Below are 17,546 nucleotides of genomic sequence, written 5' to 3' on the forward strand. Positions count from 1 at the left end.
ATTTATTTAATTTATTAATATTAATAAGAAACAAAATACATACTTTTAGAGTTTGATATATATATATATATATATATATATATATATATATATATATATATAAATATATATATATATTTTTTTTTTAATTACAATAATAATTAAAATAAATTAAAATAATTGTAGTAATTGATTTAAAATAAATTACTACAGCATATAGCATATAATTTAAAACTTTACAGAAATTAAGAATGTAATTTGAATACTAAATAAATAAATCGCGTCAGAGCGTCCTGTCATTGGTCCGCGCGTACACCCCGCCCCCCAGAGGCTCTTTTGCTTCTCCCGCCTGCGCCCTGGACACCGTTGCTAAGGAATCCCGAGTACGCGCGAGCGGGTCGGAGGCGCGCAGCTCGAGCGCTGCTCTCAGTGCTCAGACATGGCGGCGGACCTGAACCCGGAGTGGCTGTCTTGCCTGCCTTCCTCATGGAGTTACGGCGTGACCCGGGACGGACGCGTGTTCTTTATCAAGTAAATATCAGCGGGGTGGAAAGTTGGGGCTCGTTTCGGCTCGAATGCCTCTCGTCGGTTGTTTTTTTCACCTTCTCTCCCCCTTTTTTCTCACCCAACAGTGAAGAAGCGAAGAGCACAACCTGGCTGCATCCAGTCACGGGAGAAGCCGTCATTACCGGGCACAGAAAAACTCCAGGTAAGAGGCTTTAACGGCTTTTATCACTGGGAAAAATCAGTGTATGAGAACTGCGCGGAGAAATGCAATCAATGCAGCTGCAGAACCGCAGCTGTGGCAGAACGCGACGCACACAATGTCAGTGCGTTTGCGTTGCGTTGCATGCATGCAGCACACCTGAACGCGCAGTATTTGACAACTTGCATTTGGTCATTCACATTTCCGAAGGGTAGCATGGTCGTTTTTTCCCGCGCGATCCTTGTGATTGACAGCTGTCATTTATATTGCACTCATTAGATCATTTGACAGCAACTCCACATTCCTCATGGCGTTTTAAAAAACTTCCATAAGCCTAAATTTCAATTAAGCAAGCCTTAACAGTTTCTTTGTCACAATGCAAGGTGAATGATCCACATTTACATGTTGATCTGCAGTGTACAGATGCAATAGGAACACACAGCAATGCTTGTGGGCATTGAACAGCACTGCAGATCACGGGCACGATGAGAGATGTGCTGTCCGCTGCGGCCACTCACTCTGGAAAGATGCTTTTTGCATGCAAAACTCATTGTCCTCGTGTCTCCTTTTCAGATTTACCCACCGGATGGGAAGAAGGATATACGTTCGAAGGAGCCCGTTGCTTTATCAAGTGAGTTGGAGGTTCATCTCCTGGCAGAAGGAGGATATTTTGCTCTCTCCTGCTTGTTTGACAGCAGCAGTGATTTCAGATCGCCGCCCCCTCACACACACACACACACACACACACACACACACACACACACACACACACACATACCATAGCGTTTCCAGAAATGTTTCTTCTCGCACACTGAAGGCATACACAAGTCGTTAGAGCTCTTTCCCTCCCCGTTTAAAAAAAAAAAAAAAAAGTAATTACCGTGAGGTTGACGGAGGGCTTGACAAGCCCGTGTGATTCAAAGCTCTGTTGGCTGAACAGGCTCAACTTGTTGGTTTCCACCGAGTGAATCATATTAACCCTTGTTTGTTCAGCTCTAGTCTACTGCATGTTTAGGACAAAACTGTTGCGCCCTTCATGTGGTTTTCATGTGCTGCTTATCATTTATCAGGTTGTGGTGTGTTTGATTGGGTGTGTGTCTTGGCTGGCGAGGAGCTTAGACCGTAATGGGCTTTTTTTAATTAAAATTAATGAATGTGGCTTTTTTAAACACTATTTTAATCAGTGAATGTGTTAAAATGAGCCAGGTTGTGTATTAGTATCATATTTGGCTATTTTGAGATTATTCATATCAATAATTTGCATTTTATCAGATTAATACCTTTTGCTGGTGCCATTTTGTTGTGGTTTTTAAGGAAAATAGTGTTATTTTCGGCAGTTGACATTTCATTTGCGGCCATGACATTTTAAAGGTGCAGTAAGCAATTTCTGAGAAACGCTGTTGATATTTGAAACCACCAAAACAAACATGCCCCTGCTTGAAAGATCACACCCCAATCTTGATAGCTCCGCCCCCAAAATTCACGAACACACTATAGCCCATAGTATAGTTCACTTTTTACGCGTACACGAGGGTCGGTGTATAGTGCATGTGATGCATATTTCGCCATCAGAACAGTACGCGCACCACCGGATTTTTGTCGCATTTAATTGTTTTTGCAGTAATTGGTTTATCCATAAGGTGGCAACCGTGCCCAATTCACAAGGTAGTCAAAGAAAAACTGCATACAAACAGAACGGAATGCATGCAAGCTACAGCGACGATGAGGCCTACATAGACGAGAGATTGTGCGAAGAGGTTAGAAACTCTAGCATGAAAGAATACAAAGTTGTTTACAAGGGTTGTAACTCGTGGCAAGAGATTGCTTAAAACTGTGCATGCACGAACGCCTGTGTACGCGTATGAGTCGAGTGAAGTATGCTTTGCAAATTTGTGCGCTAGCGTACGCACAAAAAAATTAATGCTGCGTCCGAAATCGAATACTTCTCTACTATAGTATGCGAAAAACAGTATGCGAGCAGAGTAGTATGTCCGAATTCATAGTATTCGAAAAGTACCCGGATGACTTAATACTTCCGGTGAGATTCTGAAGTGCGCATACGATGGACACTTTACTATCCCATAAGGCCATGGGAGAGGATTTGTGAATGGAGTTGATGGGATGTAACTGACGCTGGTAGGTCATGTGACAGTAACAACATGGCGGATGTAGTACGTCCAAATTCATTCATACTACACGCATTCGTACTATATAGAACGTACTTTGTTTATTTAAATTTAAATTCAAATATAGTACCTACTCAACAGTACGCGATTTTGGGCGCAGCTTAAGTATACCCAGTGCTTTAGCATCACAGGCACCTCCCCCTAATGAGTGGACACACCCCTCACTGCTGATTGGCTACAAGTGTGTTGTGGTGCTCGGTCCACTTTCAACACCATTTCTTAGAAATTGCTTACTGCACCTTTAATATGCAAATATGAATTGAATATTTAAATACTCATTAATATGCATTGGTTATTAGAAATTCTATATTTGTTGACTATGCTATAAATGTTTTTATTTTTTTCCTGCGTGATCCTTTTGATTGACAGCTCTCATTTATATCGCACTCCTTAGATCATTTTAACACCGTTTCTCAGAAATCGCTTACTGCACCTTTAATATGCAAATATGCACCGATATGTAATATTTAAATATTCATTAATATGCATTGGTTATTGGAAATTCTGTATTTGTTGTCTATGATATAAATATTTTGCATATAAAGTAATAAAATTACTTAATTTTCTTCATAATCGGCGCCTTAATATGACCAAACATTATTAGAGCAGTGTTTTGCGTTATCAGTTGCATATCATGCAAATTTATTTCATTTATAGTGAAAATGTCATATCTAAATGAGCAGTTTTACTTTATCGCTAAAACGAACTTGCATCCGAACGGTTTGCATTGCATTTTAGCAAAGTACGTGAGAAGATCTTTAAGCAAAGCCCTTGTTGTGTCATCTTTGGTGACTAAAGGCGGTCTGGAATGAACAAACAAAACTAGCGAGGACAATATTTTGACCACTATAGTCAGTTGAATTGCTTCCTATTTTATTTTGATGTAAAATTTTGTATGCATGCTGTGTGCTTTGTAGTTTTCTTTCCAACCCAGTCCAGGGCTGAGCTTTTTAAGGCAGTTGGAGGCTGATTTAACACAGGGATTTGAGCTAGAATCACGTCAGGATTGACAAGCTAACCCTTTCTGGACCTTTCCTCCTCCACTGAGGCATGTGGATGCTGCATCACTGTCTGCTTTACTTAGACCAACACGCCTGGGACACGGCAGCCCGTGATACCCTCCGATGATCTAACTGCAATCTCACCGCCGGACAAATCCGAGGACTGGGTCACGATGTGCATCGTCTTTTGCATGAATGCACCTTTTTGTCATCCTCTCTGTGGATTACCGTGCCAAGCGAGCGTACAGACTCCCCGGACCCCTTTACCGCTGCGCCGACGATACCTGGAGGCCCAGAACTGTTGCTCACGCATTTGAAATGAGACTGCTGGGTTGTGGATCTTCATACTGATCTAAGACCTGCAATATGAGAAACTCTGAAGGACAAGAACGTTGACCAGTGGCGTTGTGGGGAACTTGCTCATGTTACTGCAGCGGCAAATGGCGGATGGCCAGAGATTAAGAGAGATATGGGGGTCATTCGTTATACTGGCACAGAGCTGCTCAGGGACTGGAGAAGGAGCGACGCTCGGAAGCAGCAAGTGGCTTGTGGTATTTGATCCATTGGCTTGAGTCTGTCAGAATTCCTGCAGTGTGCGAGGATGCTTTTTCTGTGTCACCCAGGAATAGCACGGCTAGCCAGAGGACGCTGGGATGCAGGCTTTGCTGTGGTCGCCGTGCAGAGAATTCATAACTCTTTTTAATCCCAAAAGAGTGAGTGCCCACATTTTTCCAATTCGTGTTTTTCCCCTGCAAGGACTCCATGCATTCTTTAATAAACAGTACTTGAGGAAAACTAACCTGGTTTGCATTTCCCAGAAACCAAAGATCTTTGAAACCATTCGCTCTCTAGAAAGCCATTAACTCTGTAATCTTAAAAAATCTTAAAACTCTGTAATCAACAAATATATATATATATATATATATATATATATATATATATATATATATATATATATATATATATATATATATATATATATATATATATATAATAATAATAAAAAATAATAATAATAATAATATTTTATATATATATATATATATATAATAATATTAATATTATTATTATTATTATTATTATTATATACAACTGGTGAAATTGTGCACCTGGGGCCTGTACCATGAAGCCAGGCAAGTTTCAGATTAGTTTGCGCCAATCCTGAGTTTTAGGTACCATGAAAGTGACTTGGTTTTTAGCGGTGTTCATCACCATAGTAGGCTTTAATGATAATTACTTAAAATGATTTTATGATTTATATAATAATTCAATGATATATATTATTATTAATCCATTACACAAGCGATTTTAGTTTAACAGCTATTATTAATTATTTAATTTGAATGAATATTAATATATATATGTATACAGATCATATGTAATATAAATAAGATGTAAATAAACTTTATATATGACTACATGTGACCCGTGAACTTCATAAGTTTCACTTGCACTGATAGAGCAAGATAATTTCTTTTATTTTCATCAGTCTAAATGAGTTTAAATATTTCATTTTCTTCAATCTCTTAACCTTCAGCAAAAGAGTTTTGAATCGCGCTGGCTCTCTCGCGAGAAGTGAATCATAGTTTCTCTCTGTTGCAAGGCATGTGATTGGCTGTTTACCACCGATGTCACGCAATAATGTGCACGCTCTCCACAAACTCAGGATCATATCCTGAGTTGAGAGAGAAAGTTGATGATAAGCATCACGGTACCAACAAAGCCAGATTGGAGTGGTTTGGTTTCGTCAACTCAAAACTAATCCTATAACCCTGAGTTTGTTCAACTACCATCATGGTACAGGCCCCTGGACATTTGATGGACATTTTTTTGTGAAGTTGAAATAGGGCTGTAAGATCGATTAATCAAACAAAAGTTTGTGTTTCTTCATATATTTGTGTTATATTTGTATATATATATAAATCACACATACGAAGACATTTTTATATTAATTAATTTTTTAGATGACATTTTTTATATATATATATATATATAAAATAATATAAATGTGATAATTTAAATATATTTATATATATTAGTGCTGTCAAAGTATTAATTGCATCCTAGATAAGTTTGTTTTATTAATATAATGTGTGTACTGTTTATATTTATTGTTTATATAAATGCACACACATACATTTAAGAAATATTTACATGTATACATGTACATATTTCTATTTGTATATAATTTATATTATATATAAATATTTTATATGTAAGTATTTTATATATAAATATATTTTTGTTAAATATATACATGCGTGTGTGTGTGTGTGTGTGTGTGTGTGTATATATATATATATATATATATATATATGGTGTATATATATATATATATATATATATATATATATATATATATATATATATATATATGGTGTGTATATATATATGGTGTGTGTATATATATATATATATATATATATATATATATATATATATATATATATATATATAATATATATATATATATATATATATATATAATAAATTAAATTTAAATATAATAATTTTATATATATAAATACATAATAAATACACTGTACACACACATTATGTAAACAAACTTTTATTTTGCATGCGATTAATCATGATAAATCGTTTGACAGCACTAACGTATATATTTGTTTGTGTACATCTGAATATTTTGTAAATAATATATTATTATTATACAACTAGTACAATTCTGCACCTGGAATTTGATAGACTAACATTTTTTAGTTAAGTTATTGGGCTATAAACAAAAAGTTTGTGTTTCTTCATATGTTTGTGTTTATGTATATTATTATATTTATATATATTATACACATAATACACAGTCTATATATATATATATATAAAATGAAACAAAAACTTTTATGTTAGATGTGATTAATTGCGATTAATTAATTTTGCAGCCTTAAATCATAACAACTTCTACAGAAACGCACATCATCCTGAACGGTTTTGGCATTATCACTAAAAATCTATTTTTCTATGGACACAATAAATGGGATATTCTGGAGCTCTACCAATGAACCCTTTGTCTTTCTTCAGTGGCCTTCGAAAAGGAAGTTGAGGAACAGCGACTAAATAATTGAAGGAGATGACCTGTGATCTACGCCTGGAGCGGCTTGTGAAGCAAAGGTTGTGCTGGCCGTTGAAAGGCTGTTCTTGTTGTGTGGCTAGCTGAAGACCGATCTCTTTTGACTTTTGCTTGGCAGCTGTTGCAGCGTCTTGGGAATGCTGCAAAATAAACAGCTCATGAAGACACTCATGTTGGTCATTAGTTTCCGCCTACTGCCTAACAGGCCGTAGATTGGGCAACACGACAAGAGGCGGAGGATGAGCTCCCTCCCTGTGTCTCGCTCATGCCTTGTGTTGCAAATTAAAGGGGGAATGCAGTGAAATAACACGCACTCCAAAGAGCATTAGAGGTTACTCAGAACGAGTGCATCTGACTGAATGGAATTTTCCTTTTTTTTTTTAGTGATGTTATTTAAGTGTGCTTGTTTTCAGAGATGCAATCTGACTTTTTCTGGGGCATTTCTGACTGGAGTGGGAAATAAATGGAGTGATGTGGCGAGATGTGAGGAGGGGAAAGTAGCAAAGGTCACTTATTCAGCTGTGGCATGCTCTTTCCGAAGGGGTGTGTGTGCATGCATCTGTTTGTGTTGTGTAGATGTTAGATGGGTCATAGCAACACTGACGTAACCAGTGACGTAAGTTCTGGGTGGGTATGTCTGTTTGTCTGATGATCATTGGTAGACGAAAGTGATTAGTTGACCTTTAACCTTTTCACATGCAAATTTATAATTTTCAAATTTTTATAACATCCACATTTAATTTCCATGGTGATGAAGCAAGCTTGCATCACATGGTACTTCGCAGTCAGACCTACTGTGAGCCACGGGGTTGTTAATCGAAAGTGTTTGCTTCTGTTGAAGCTGTCAACCTGCATTATTTCAACTTATTTTTTAAAATAATCGTGTTTAACAGCAGAATTCATGATGAAAAACTACATTACCCATGATGCTGTACAGCCAATCAGGAAGTCAAAACAAACTTGTTGGCTCCTCCCATTCCCATGAAGGATTGCAAACGACGTCTCCCTACATCACAAAATACTTAAATATTTGAATATATACATAATTTGGAATAAACTTAAAATATATTGTTTTTTGTATGTAATCAATGTGAGTAGTTTTATATTTCTCCATCATTTTTAATTTGATTATTCTTATGATGGTGTATGCCTTTGTTGAAGCTTTCAGCCTACATTATTTCAAATTATTTTTAAAATAATTGTTCATCAGCAGAATTCATGGTGAAAAACTACAATACCCATGATGCCGTGCAGAAATTCCACCAATCAGAGTCAAAACGTGCCAAAAAGATCTTGTTGGCTCCGCCCACTCCCATGAAGCACTGCAAACGTAATCGAGTCATTCTTCCTATGCTCTCAAAATACTTTATTTTGCACATATTTTGCAATAAACTTAATATATATTGTTTTATATACTGTATAATCAGCATTTTTAAATGACTAGTTTTATATTTCTTTCTCATTTTTAATTTGATTATGCTTATGATGGTATTTGCTTCTGTTGAAGCCGTTAATCTGCATTATTTCAACTTATTTTTTAAAATAATCCTGTTGAACAGCAGAATTCATGGTGGAAAACTACATTACCCATGATGCTGTGCAGAAAATTCCACCAATCAGAAAGTCAAAACAAGCAAAACGTGCCAAAAAGATCTTGTTGGCTCCGCCCACTCCCATGAAGCACTGCGAACGTAATCGAGTCATTCTTCCTACGCTCTCAAAATACTTAAATATTTGAATAAATGCATATTTTGCAATAAACTTAATATATATTGTTTTTATATACTGTATAATCAACATTTTTAAATGAATAGTTTTAGATTTCTACATCATTTTTAATTTGATTATGCTTATGATTGCATATGCCTTTGTTGAAGCAGTCAGCCCACATTATTTCAAATTATATTTAAAATAAAAGTGTTTAACAGCAGAATTCATGGTGAAAAACTACATTCCCAGATTGGTGATTTCTTTGCAGAATAATGGCTAATCAAAACATGTATAAATCCCTATGGGGAAAAATCAATGGGAAGTATTCTTCCAGGTTTAATAAAAGTCTAATAATACAAGGTTTCTGTAAGATTTGCTAGTTAAATGGTCATTTTGCAATCCAACTAACTGTAGTGAACTGTCGTTTCTTAGTGGATGTGTTTGAAAAGTGAACAAAAGCAAGGCAAATGAAAACACGCCACAGTCCACTGCAGGTGTTTCCACATTGGCTGTCGTCTGTCCTTCAGATGCTGTTGAATGAAATGCTCCTCACTCCTTTAGCTGTGTGTGTGTGTGTCTCACTCGTTTCCTCATTTCCAGAGCAGCAGTAACGTGAGATGCTGTGGTTTTAGGACAGTTAAGTGGGTCGATGGATGGGTGGAGTGAGTCCACAGTGATGAAAAGCTTCCTAATGCTTCCTATGACTGTTGAATCATGTGGGGCCCACTTCCCTCACTCTCTTTCTCTCATTCGCTCGCTCTGAGAGCCATGGGGCAAGTAGAAATGGTGTGAAAGGGTAAATGACGCTTGGCCCTCTGATTGTTTTGACACACGAGCCACGAGCTGACAGCTTAGTTCAGCACTCAATAGTGCGATTCCAGAACGAAATATCAGAAATTGGCTTTGTCTGCATATAAACTTTTCTTAGACTGGTCTAATTGGATAAAGAAACCCCTTTTCCACTGAAATGCTACTGGTGCTTATCACAGAATCGGCCCTTATTTCCACTGACTTGTGGCCTGAGAGATGATGTCACTGATTGTGTTTCTACATAACCTGCCCTTAACCAAACATGGCCCATCACAGTCTTTGAATTTTAATTTTGTGATTGTTTTAATTTCCAACGTGACATAATTCTCTTAATGCCTTCAGAACTGGCTTTGATGCAACTGTCGGATTTTATTTAAATGTTACAATTAACATAAACATGAAAAGAATTTGTTTTTGCAGCTTATTCATATGAATGGCGCCACATTTATGTTTTTCCAGTGTCAACGGCTTTGTTGATTAGAACCGGAGCGATCTATTTAATTTTGTTATCAGTCGGGTGTTGCTTTGCAATGTTTCTTTTCCTGGTTTGCAAACAGTTTAAAAAATTGGCTGGTGTGGAGACAGTTTTTTAAGCCCAGAAATGTCTCTTTTATTCTTTCCAAATACTGATGCACTGAAATGAAATAAATAAATATATAAATAAATATATATATATATATATATATATATATATATATATATATATATATATATATATATATATATATATATATATAATATGCACCCGTTAGTGGGTGGGATATATTAGGCAGCAAGTGAACATTTTGCCCTCAAAGTTGATGTGTTAGAAGCAGGAAAAATTGAGCGAGTTTGACAAGGGCCAATTTGTGATGGCCAGACAACTGGGTCAGAGCATTTCCAAAACTGCAGCTCTTGTGGGGTGTTCCCGGTCTGCAGTGGTCAGTATCTATCAAAAGTGGTCCAAGGAAGAAACAGTGGTGAACCATGCTGACCCCTGTCCACCGCCGAAAGAGCCAACAGTGGACACGTGAGCATCAGAACTGGACAACGGAGCAATGGAAGAAGGTGGCCTGGTCTGACGAATCTGATGCATCTTCTTTTACATCACGTGGATGGCCAGATGCATGTGCATCGCTTACCTGGGGAACACATGGCACCAGGATGCACTATGGGAGAAGGCAAGCCGACGGAGGCAGTGTGATGCTTTGGGCAATGCTCTGCTGGGAAACCTTTGGTCCTGCCATCCATGTGGATGTTACTTTGACACGTACCACCTACCTAAGCATTGTTGCAGGCCATGTTCACCCTTTCATGGAAACGGTATTCCCTGGTGGCTGTGGACTCTTTCAGCAGGATAATGCTCCTGCCACAAACCAAAAATGGTTTTAGGAGCACAGCAATGAGTTTGAGGTGTTGACTTGGCCTCCAAATTCCCCATATCTCAATCCAGTCGAGCATCTGTGGGATGTGCTGAACAAACAAGATCCATGGAGGACCCACCTCGCAACTAGCTAGGGGTTATGATCTATTTTCACTCATTTTTTGCCAGAAGGTTTTCACCTAACCAGTGGGTATAAAACATTGGTCAGTGTGGAGCTAATTTTTGTAGCCTAGAAACTTGTGATGCACCAAAATGAAACATCTTGGCTGAATCTAAAAAAAATTACATATGATTAACATGATAATACCTGAATCATTTCACAAGCCTGCTGCTTTTTCCTCCATGTTAAGGTTTTTATTATGCAATATGTTTTCTTGCTTTTAGCCAAACATTTTCATCAGGCAAAATTGATTCATCTTTTTTGTGAATGTGAGGAACATGCGTTTTAAGATTAATTTAAGATTAGACAACTAATTCTGGAAGAAAGGTTTTGTTAACCCTCTGGGGTCTGAGGACTTTTGGGGCCCTGGAGAAGTTTTGACATGCCCTGACATTTGTGCTTTTTTCAGTTGTTCATAAACATATTAATGGAAAAAGTGTCATTTTGCGTGGTTATTGAAAAAAACAAAAAACTTAAGTCACTGAAATAAAGCCCAAAAAAATATATTAAATCTGTGTTCACAAGACTTCTGGGTATTGGAGGTTGTAGACTAGAGTTTTTGCTACAAAATGATGTAAACATTATGCTGCCTACTCGTTCATTTATAACAATATATTGATTTAGTTTTTGTAAGACACTTTTTGTCAAGAAACACAGTATGCGTGGAGGCGTGAATCATCATGAATAATGGGTCATTTACACCTGAGAAGACAAAAGAATCGCATAATGAGTTGTAATGACCTGCATATTAATGAGGCCTTTCAGTCAGGCAGGCTGTGAAAAAACCCTCTGTGATCATGTCTCAAGCTCATCATGGTGTTTATCAAACATACAGAAAAAAACAGCAGTACTGTGAAATATTATTACAATTTAAAATAATGGTATTCTATTATATACTTTTAAATATAATGTATTTCTGTGATGCAAAGTGTCTGAACAATTGTTACCTCTATGGCATTTCATATAGGCTTTTAGCTTAAAAGCATGCACATTTGGAGTATTATATTGATATTGATGGATTCTCATATGTTTGTCAATTTTCTATACAGAGGAGTAATATTTCTTCAATATTGTCATCACTATGAACGCTGGATACTGTGTTTTCAATTCATACTTGCAGCCGGAGGGCGCTATGTGCACCTTTAGTCCACAAATGCCTTCTAAAAGAAAAACAGGTCATGTGACTCTCCAGGAACTAACAGAGGCTTCCAGAGATTGATATAATATGCAGATAAACACTTTTCAAGACAATAAATACACAATTGAGACGATGTATTCATGTATTGCCTCAGAATTTGCGTCTGAATAGCGCTCGCTCCGTGGGCGTGGCCACATTAGCAGATAAAGAGCTGAATCAAGGACTTCTGACGTGTCTCTTTTCATACAGATTACATAAACACAGAATTTTTGTTTTCGATTTGACTTGCACGATTTAAAACCTGACATTTCAACGTTTCTTTAGATATAAGTCTAATTTTTTGTGATTAGTATTCACTAAGTTACAGTTCATTTTCTGAGAACTATCAGATTGGACTTCATTCAGAGGGAGACAAGAGATCACGCATCATGGTAGAATAAAATGGTGTACAAGTCTTAATTGTATGTGCAACATTGACAGAGTATTTTGAGTCTCTTTCACACTGGTAAGAAAAAAACCGCGGTGGTATCGCCGGCGTGATCGCCGACCAGAGGGAGTTAAAATCCTTACGAGAACCCAATGCTGAATTGAAGATTCCTCCCAGGTTGGGTTGTAGCATTTAGCTCAGTGACAGCATTATCCCAGATGCCAGTGGGAGGGGTTACTCAGCTGTTAGACACTTAATATTGGCTTTGGATGATTTGTACGTGTGGGCTGCTAAATGAATGGGTAGATGGCAGCTTGGGAGATGATGGAGTGCTCATTAATTCATAGTCAGCGGCCGGACGCTCTCCGCAGCCTCGGATTCTGCTGATGCAGAGCCATGATTCATATCTCGGATGGGGTCCGGATAGACGTTTAAACGGATGGATCAGAGCTCCTCTGACTTGGGCGACCAAGCATGGCTTTTTGGGTCAGCCCACTGGCTATGCTGCAGAACCAAACCACACATTTTCAGAGATTTTAACAAGACGCCAGTGGCGATCGTTGGCTTGCGATCCTCATTAGACAACAGGAACGCAGCGCCGAGGTCTCAAGCTCAGTGTGTGCATTGTGCCACCGGTGGCTGGCTTTCTTTGTTGTTAGTGTGTTGACCGTGCAGTCAGTGTGGTGGAGCAGGTGATGCAGACGTTTCCCAGCGTTTGCTCGCTGCATGTGGCCCCCCCGTCCTGCAGCACAACCTGTTTTATCTCTCTCTCCCGCTCAGCACATCCTGCGGCGTGATTCAATAGCACCAGTCGCCCATCCTTCCTCCTGCAGGAGACGGGAGTATCCTGATGGACAAGCCAATAAATTCACTTGTTCACCCGTTTTGACAGCACCATCATTTTTCAGAGCAATTCACGATTGCATGGGCGCCTTTCCCTTAAAGTCACCATGAAATCAGAATTGATATGTTATATGCACTATTGCAGTGTTTATTATACATTTATGATTTGATTTGTCCATGCACATATTTTGTTTAAATACATGTGCTATTCAAAATAACTTCCCCCTCCCTCTTGCAAGCGACATCATCTCTGATGTGTTTACTGGCGTGGGGGCGGGGCAACCTGTCACTCACATGAGATCAGCCAGTAGCAAACCACAACCATCCAATCAATTCCCCACAGGCAAAATCAAGCCCCGCCCTACATTTGTTCTTGTTTGCAAAGCCGTTTCACTTGGATATACGTCACAATAGGGAAGAAAAGACTATCGCTACTTCAGTTTCATGCTGACTTTAAGGCGAGACACTACAGGCAAACTGTTATTTTTTTTCATGCATTGGTCAATTTGGAGATTTTAGGCTATTTTGCTTCTATAAAACTTGACTTCTTTCAGACTAGTGGAAAGAAAACATCCAAAATACACAATTAAGTGTTTATTTTATGACACTTTTTCTATTTGCGTTTATGCATTTATAATGCATATCTTTCTCAAAATGAGTTGTTTTAGAGCTAGAAATCTGAAGTTTTAGATTCCCATCTGTATAGTGAAGGTTTTTATAAAATGGTTTTGTTTATATATAATTCGCCTGGTTTTATTCTTAAAAATATGTTGAATATTTTTTTTCTGGCTGTTGACAGTATTTTCTGATTTATGGAGTTATAAAAAATCCCTTCTGTAAAAACCTTTAACTCCAATATGTTAACAAGAATTTTGAACCAATGTTCAGATCTTTGATTTGGAAATGTATGCAAATGAATACATTTTTAATTAGGTAATACCTCGTCTGCATATTTATACATTTCAGAAAACATGCAATACAAAATTTTAAGTCTTAATGTACTATAATTAACTATGGTGATATCTAATATTTATTTGTTTTGTACCCTCTTCACCTGTGGTGTCTTGTTTTAATATGGTGTTCCTGGGCTCTTGGCGCTCACTGCCACTCCTCAATCCTGTGTTCATATCATTCCTCATGTCATTGAACTCTACACTCCCAGACTGTGACCGCATTAAGCAAATACACATCAAACGCCTGCTGCTTTTATACTGATGCATGAATGAGGGTTTTGTATGTTAGTTTAGTGCTTTGCCACAAAATACAAAGGTTGTGTTTATTTTAACTCATTTTGCCAGTGGTTATTTTGGAATGTTTTCTAAATAGTCTATAGTTTCATCAGCTGTGCGTAATTTATAACTTAACGTAGTTTTGATGTAAGGAGGCACTAAGTTACAATTTACACACTGCCAAATATTTTTGCATTGCACCATTAAACATAATGTATACACTATATATTTACAGAAGCCTCTGACCAGGAGTAAGAGAGAAACATTTTGTGAATAAATTACTTTGTTAGCTGCTCTTCAACACAAACCTGACCTAAACAGCGTGCCTCTGTGTGCATCGGTTTGTATTGTGCATGTCAGATAAAATCAGTCATAATAAATAAATGGCATTTCTTATGTTTTTTTTTTTTTTTGTATCAACATTTATTTATTGATCCTTATTCGTTTCAAATACAGTTTCTGAATGTTATTTTCGTGTAAAAATACTTAAATGACAAAGTTTATTGTTTTTTAATGAAAATGTATTTTCATTGTTAGTTACGTGAGACAAAAGAAAGCTGTAATCAAGGATAAACTTAAATTCACAAATTTCAAGGCTGTTATTGGATTATTGAGGGTAAACGTCTTATGTGATTAAGCATTACTTTACGCAGAGCTTACGACCTACTGGCTGCCTTACAGTGTAACTTTGCTGATTTTCAATCTAATGTTTGTAGTATATGTAAATGAATACGGTTTACTCTTTCTGGACCTAGAAATTTGTTCATTTAATCAGCAAAATGAGTCATTGGCAGACTTTTGACAGCTTCAGAGCTTTTGTGAAAACAAGATTATTCTGCATTTCTGTATCCCTGCCTACGAACAGTCGGATTGACAGAGGGTTATTAACAAAAATGTTATTGTAAGAGTAGGTTTATCGCTGAAAATGTTATCGTACTTTGTCTACTCTTTAAACTACATTATGTTAAGAATTGAAAATATGGCAGCTTTCCTACCTGTACGGACAGTGTTTTGCTTCAATTTTGAATGGCACTTTCTTTCAGTTTTTCTCCTCCATTGGGCATAAAACACTGTCATCCAGTTTGAAATGTTGATTGCAAACACGGGGGGTTTTCATTGGGTGTTTTCTCCATATTTATGGTTCTTTGTGGCCTTTCAGCCACTGTCTACAACACTTTGGATCCTTTAATGGAAACCGAAAGTAATTCATTCCCACTTAAAGGGTTAGTTCACCCAAAAATGAAAATTCTGTCATTTATTACTCACCCTCATGCCGTTCCACACCTGTATGACCTTCGTTAATCTTCAGAACACAAATTAAGATATTTTTGTTGAAATCCGGTGGCTCCGTGAGGCCTGCATAGCCAGCAATGACACTTCCTCTCTCAAAATCCATTAATGTACTAAAAACATATTTAAATCAGTTCATGTGAGTACAGTGGTTCAATATTAATATTATAAAGCGACGAGAATATTTTTGGTGCGCCAAAAAAAACAAAATAACGACTTATATAGTGATGGCCGATTTCAAAACACTGCTTCAGGAAGCTTCGGAGCGTTATGATTCTTCTGTCGAATCATGATTCGGATCACGTGTCAAACCGCCAAACTGCTGAAATCACGTGACTTTGGCTCTCCGAACTGCTGATTCGACACACTGATTCATAATGCTCTGAAGCTTCCTGAAGCAGTGTTTTGAAATCGGCCATCACTATATAAGTCGTTATTTTGGTTTTTTGGGGCACCAAAAATATTCTCGTTGCTTTATAATATTAATATTGAACCACTGTACTCACATGAACTGATTTAAATATGTTTTTAGTACATTAATGGATCTTGAGAGAGGAAATGTCATTGCTCAGGCCTCGCTAAGCCATCGGATTTCAACAGAAATATCTTAATTTGTGTTCCGAAGATTAACGAAGGTCTTACAGGTCTGGAACGGCATGAGGGTGAGTAATAAATGACAGAATTTTCATTTTTGGGTGAACTAACCCTTTAAGGACACTTATTCTTTGAATTCTTGCATCCAGGAACAATACAAGCCGACACCATTATGACTAAAAAGTTTGCTAAGAAGTATTTCCTACTAAAGGCAGTATTTGACTCTAAGCGTATCTATAGCAGACTGGTGGGAGTGGCTTTGGATGGCAACATGCCCATTGCATTATGTGAGTTGAAGTTTTACTATCGAAGACATCATTTATTTTTTTTTCGCCTTTCTACTGCATAGGCAGTCAAGTTTTTTTTGAAAGCCCATTTTGCCAGTGGTGAAGTTTCCAAATGCTGCAACCAAATAAAACACAGAGTTAGTTACAAATTAGCTAGTAGTTACCGAGCCTCTAGTGTGGACTTTATTATTTGTGTTATTGTTTTAGTTGCACGTTTCTATACAGGTGTGCAATCGATTTGTAGGATGTAATTGAAGAAGATGAGAGAAAATGGTTGCATCCAGAAACTGAGTCAGTTATCATAAAATATAATTATAAAATAGTCACTTATTGACGTCGACTGCTGAGTTCAATATTTTCAGTGGTGGTACGTTGAAATGGAGACTCGATTCTCAAATAATTGAGACTTGCTGCTGCTTTGAATGTTTCTGTAGCATACTAATAGGCATTTAAAGCAGTGCCGCTACAGCCGCTTGTGTACAAATTCACCACCTTCAACAATTCTTTTCAAAACAATCACTGTCGTGCTTCAGATCACCTTCTGCGACCAATGTCCCCAGAATCTGCGATTTTATTAGCGAGGTGTTGTGAACAAATTCAAAGCCAGTATTTCTTCATGGTGTGCGACTGACTCTCACGTGTCTTTAAAAAGAGTTTGCAGTAGAAGAAAAGCTTCACAAACTGCTGGATGTTGGGAACTACACAGTTCGTACTTCAGTCAGCAAGGATCGGCCCATG

The 17,546-nt window shown here is 37.4% G+C and overlaps 1 protein-coding gene across 24 annotated transcripts in view; it reads left to right on the forward strand.

The window, feature by feature from the left end:
• Positions 1–305: 305 nt before the first annotated feature.
• plekha5 (pleckstrin homology domain containing, family A member 5) overlaps positions 306–17,546 on the forward strand; it is a 183,663-nt gene continuing 166,422 nt past the window's right edge. For 11 of the 24 annotated variants that reach the window (XM_048155909.1, XM_048155906.1, XM_048155907.1 and 8 more), the window contains exons 1-3: positions 326–510; positions 612–688; positions 1,259–1,316. In XM_048155909.1, the coding sequence (XP_048011866.1) occupies positions 419–510; positions 612–688; positions 1,259–1,316 (227 nt within the window). In that variant the 5' untranslated portion in view covers positions 326–418. Of the gene's footprint in view, positions 511–611; positions 689–1,258; positions 1,317–6,908; positions 8,429–17,546 lie in introns of those variants that run through there. The other 13 variants (XM_048155914.1, XM_048155919.1, XM_048155921.1 and 10 more) reach the window with 5 other exon arrangements.

Source organism: Megalobrama amblycephala, linkage group LG14, assembly GCF_018812025.1.
Source record: "Megalobrama amblycephala isolate DHTTF-2021 linkage group LG14, ASM1881202v1, whole genome shotgun sequence".
In the NCBI taxonomy this organism is placed as follows: domain Eukaryota; kingdom Metazoa; phylum Chordata; class Actinopteri; order Cypriniformes; family Xenocyprididae; genus Megalobrama; species Megalobrama amblycephala.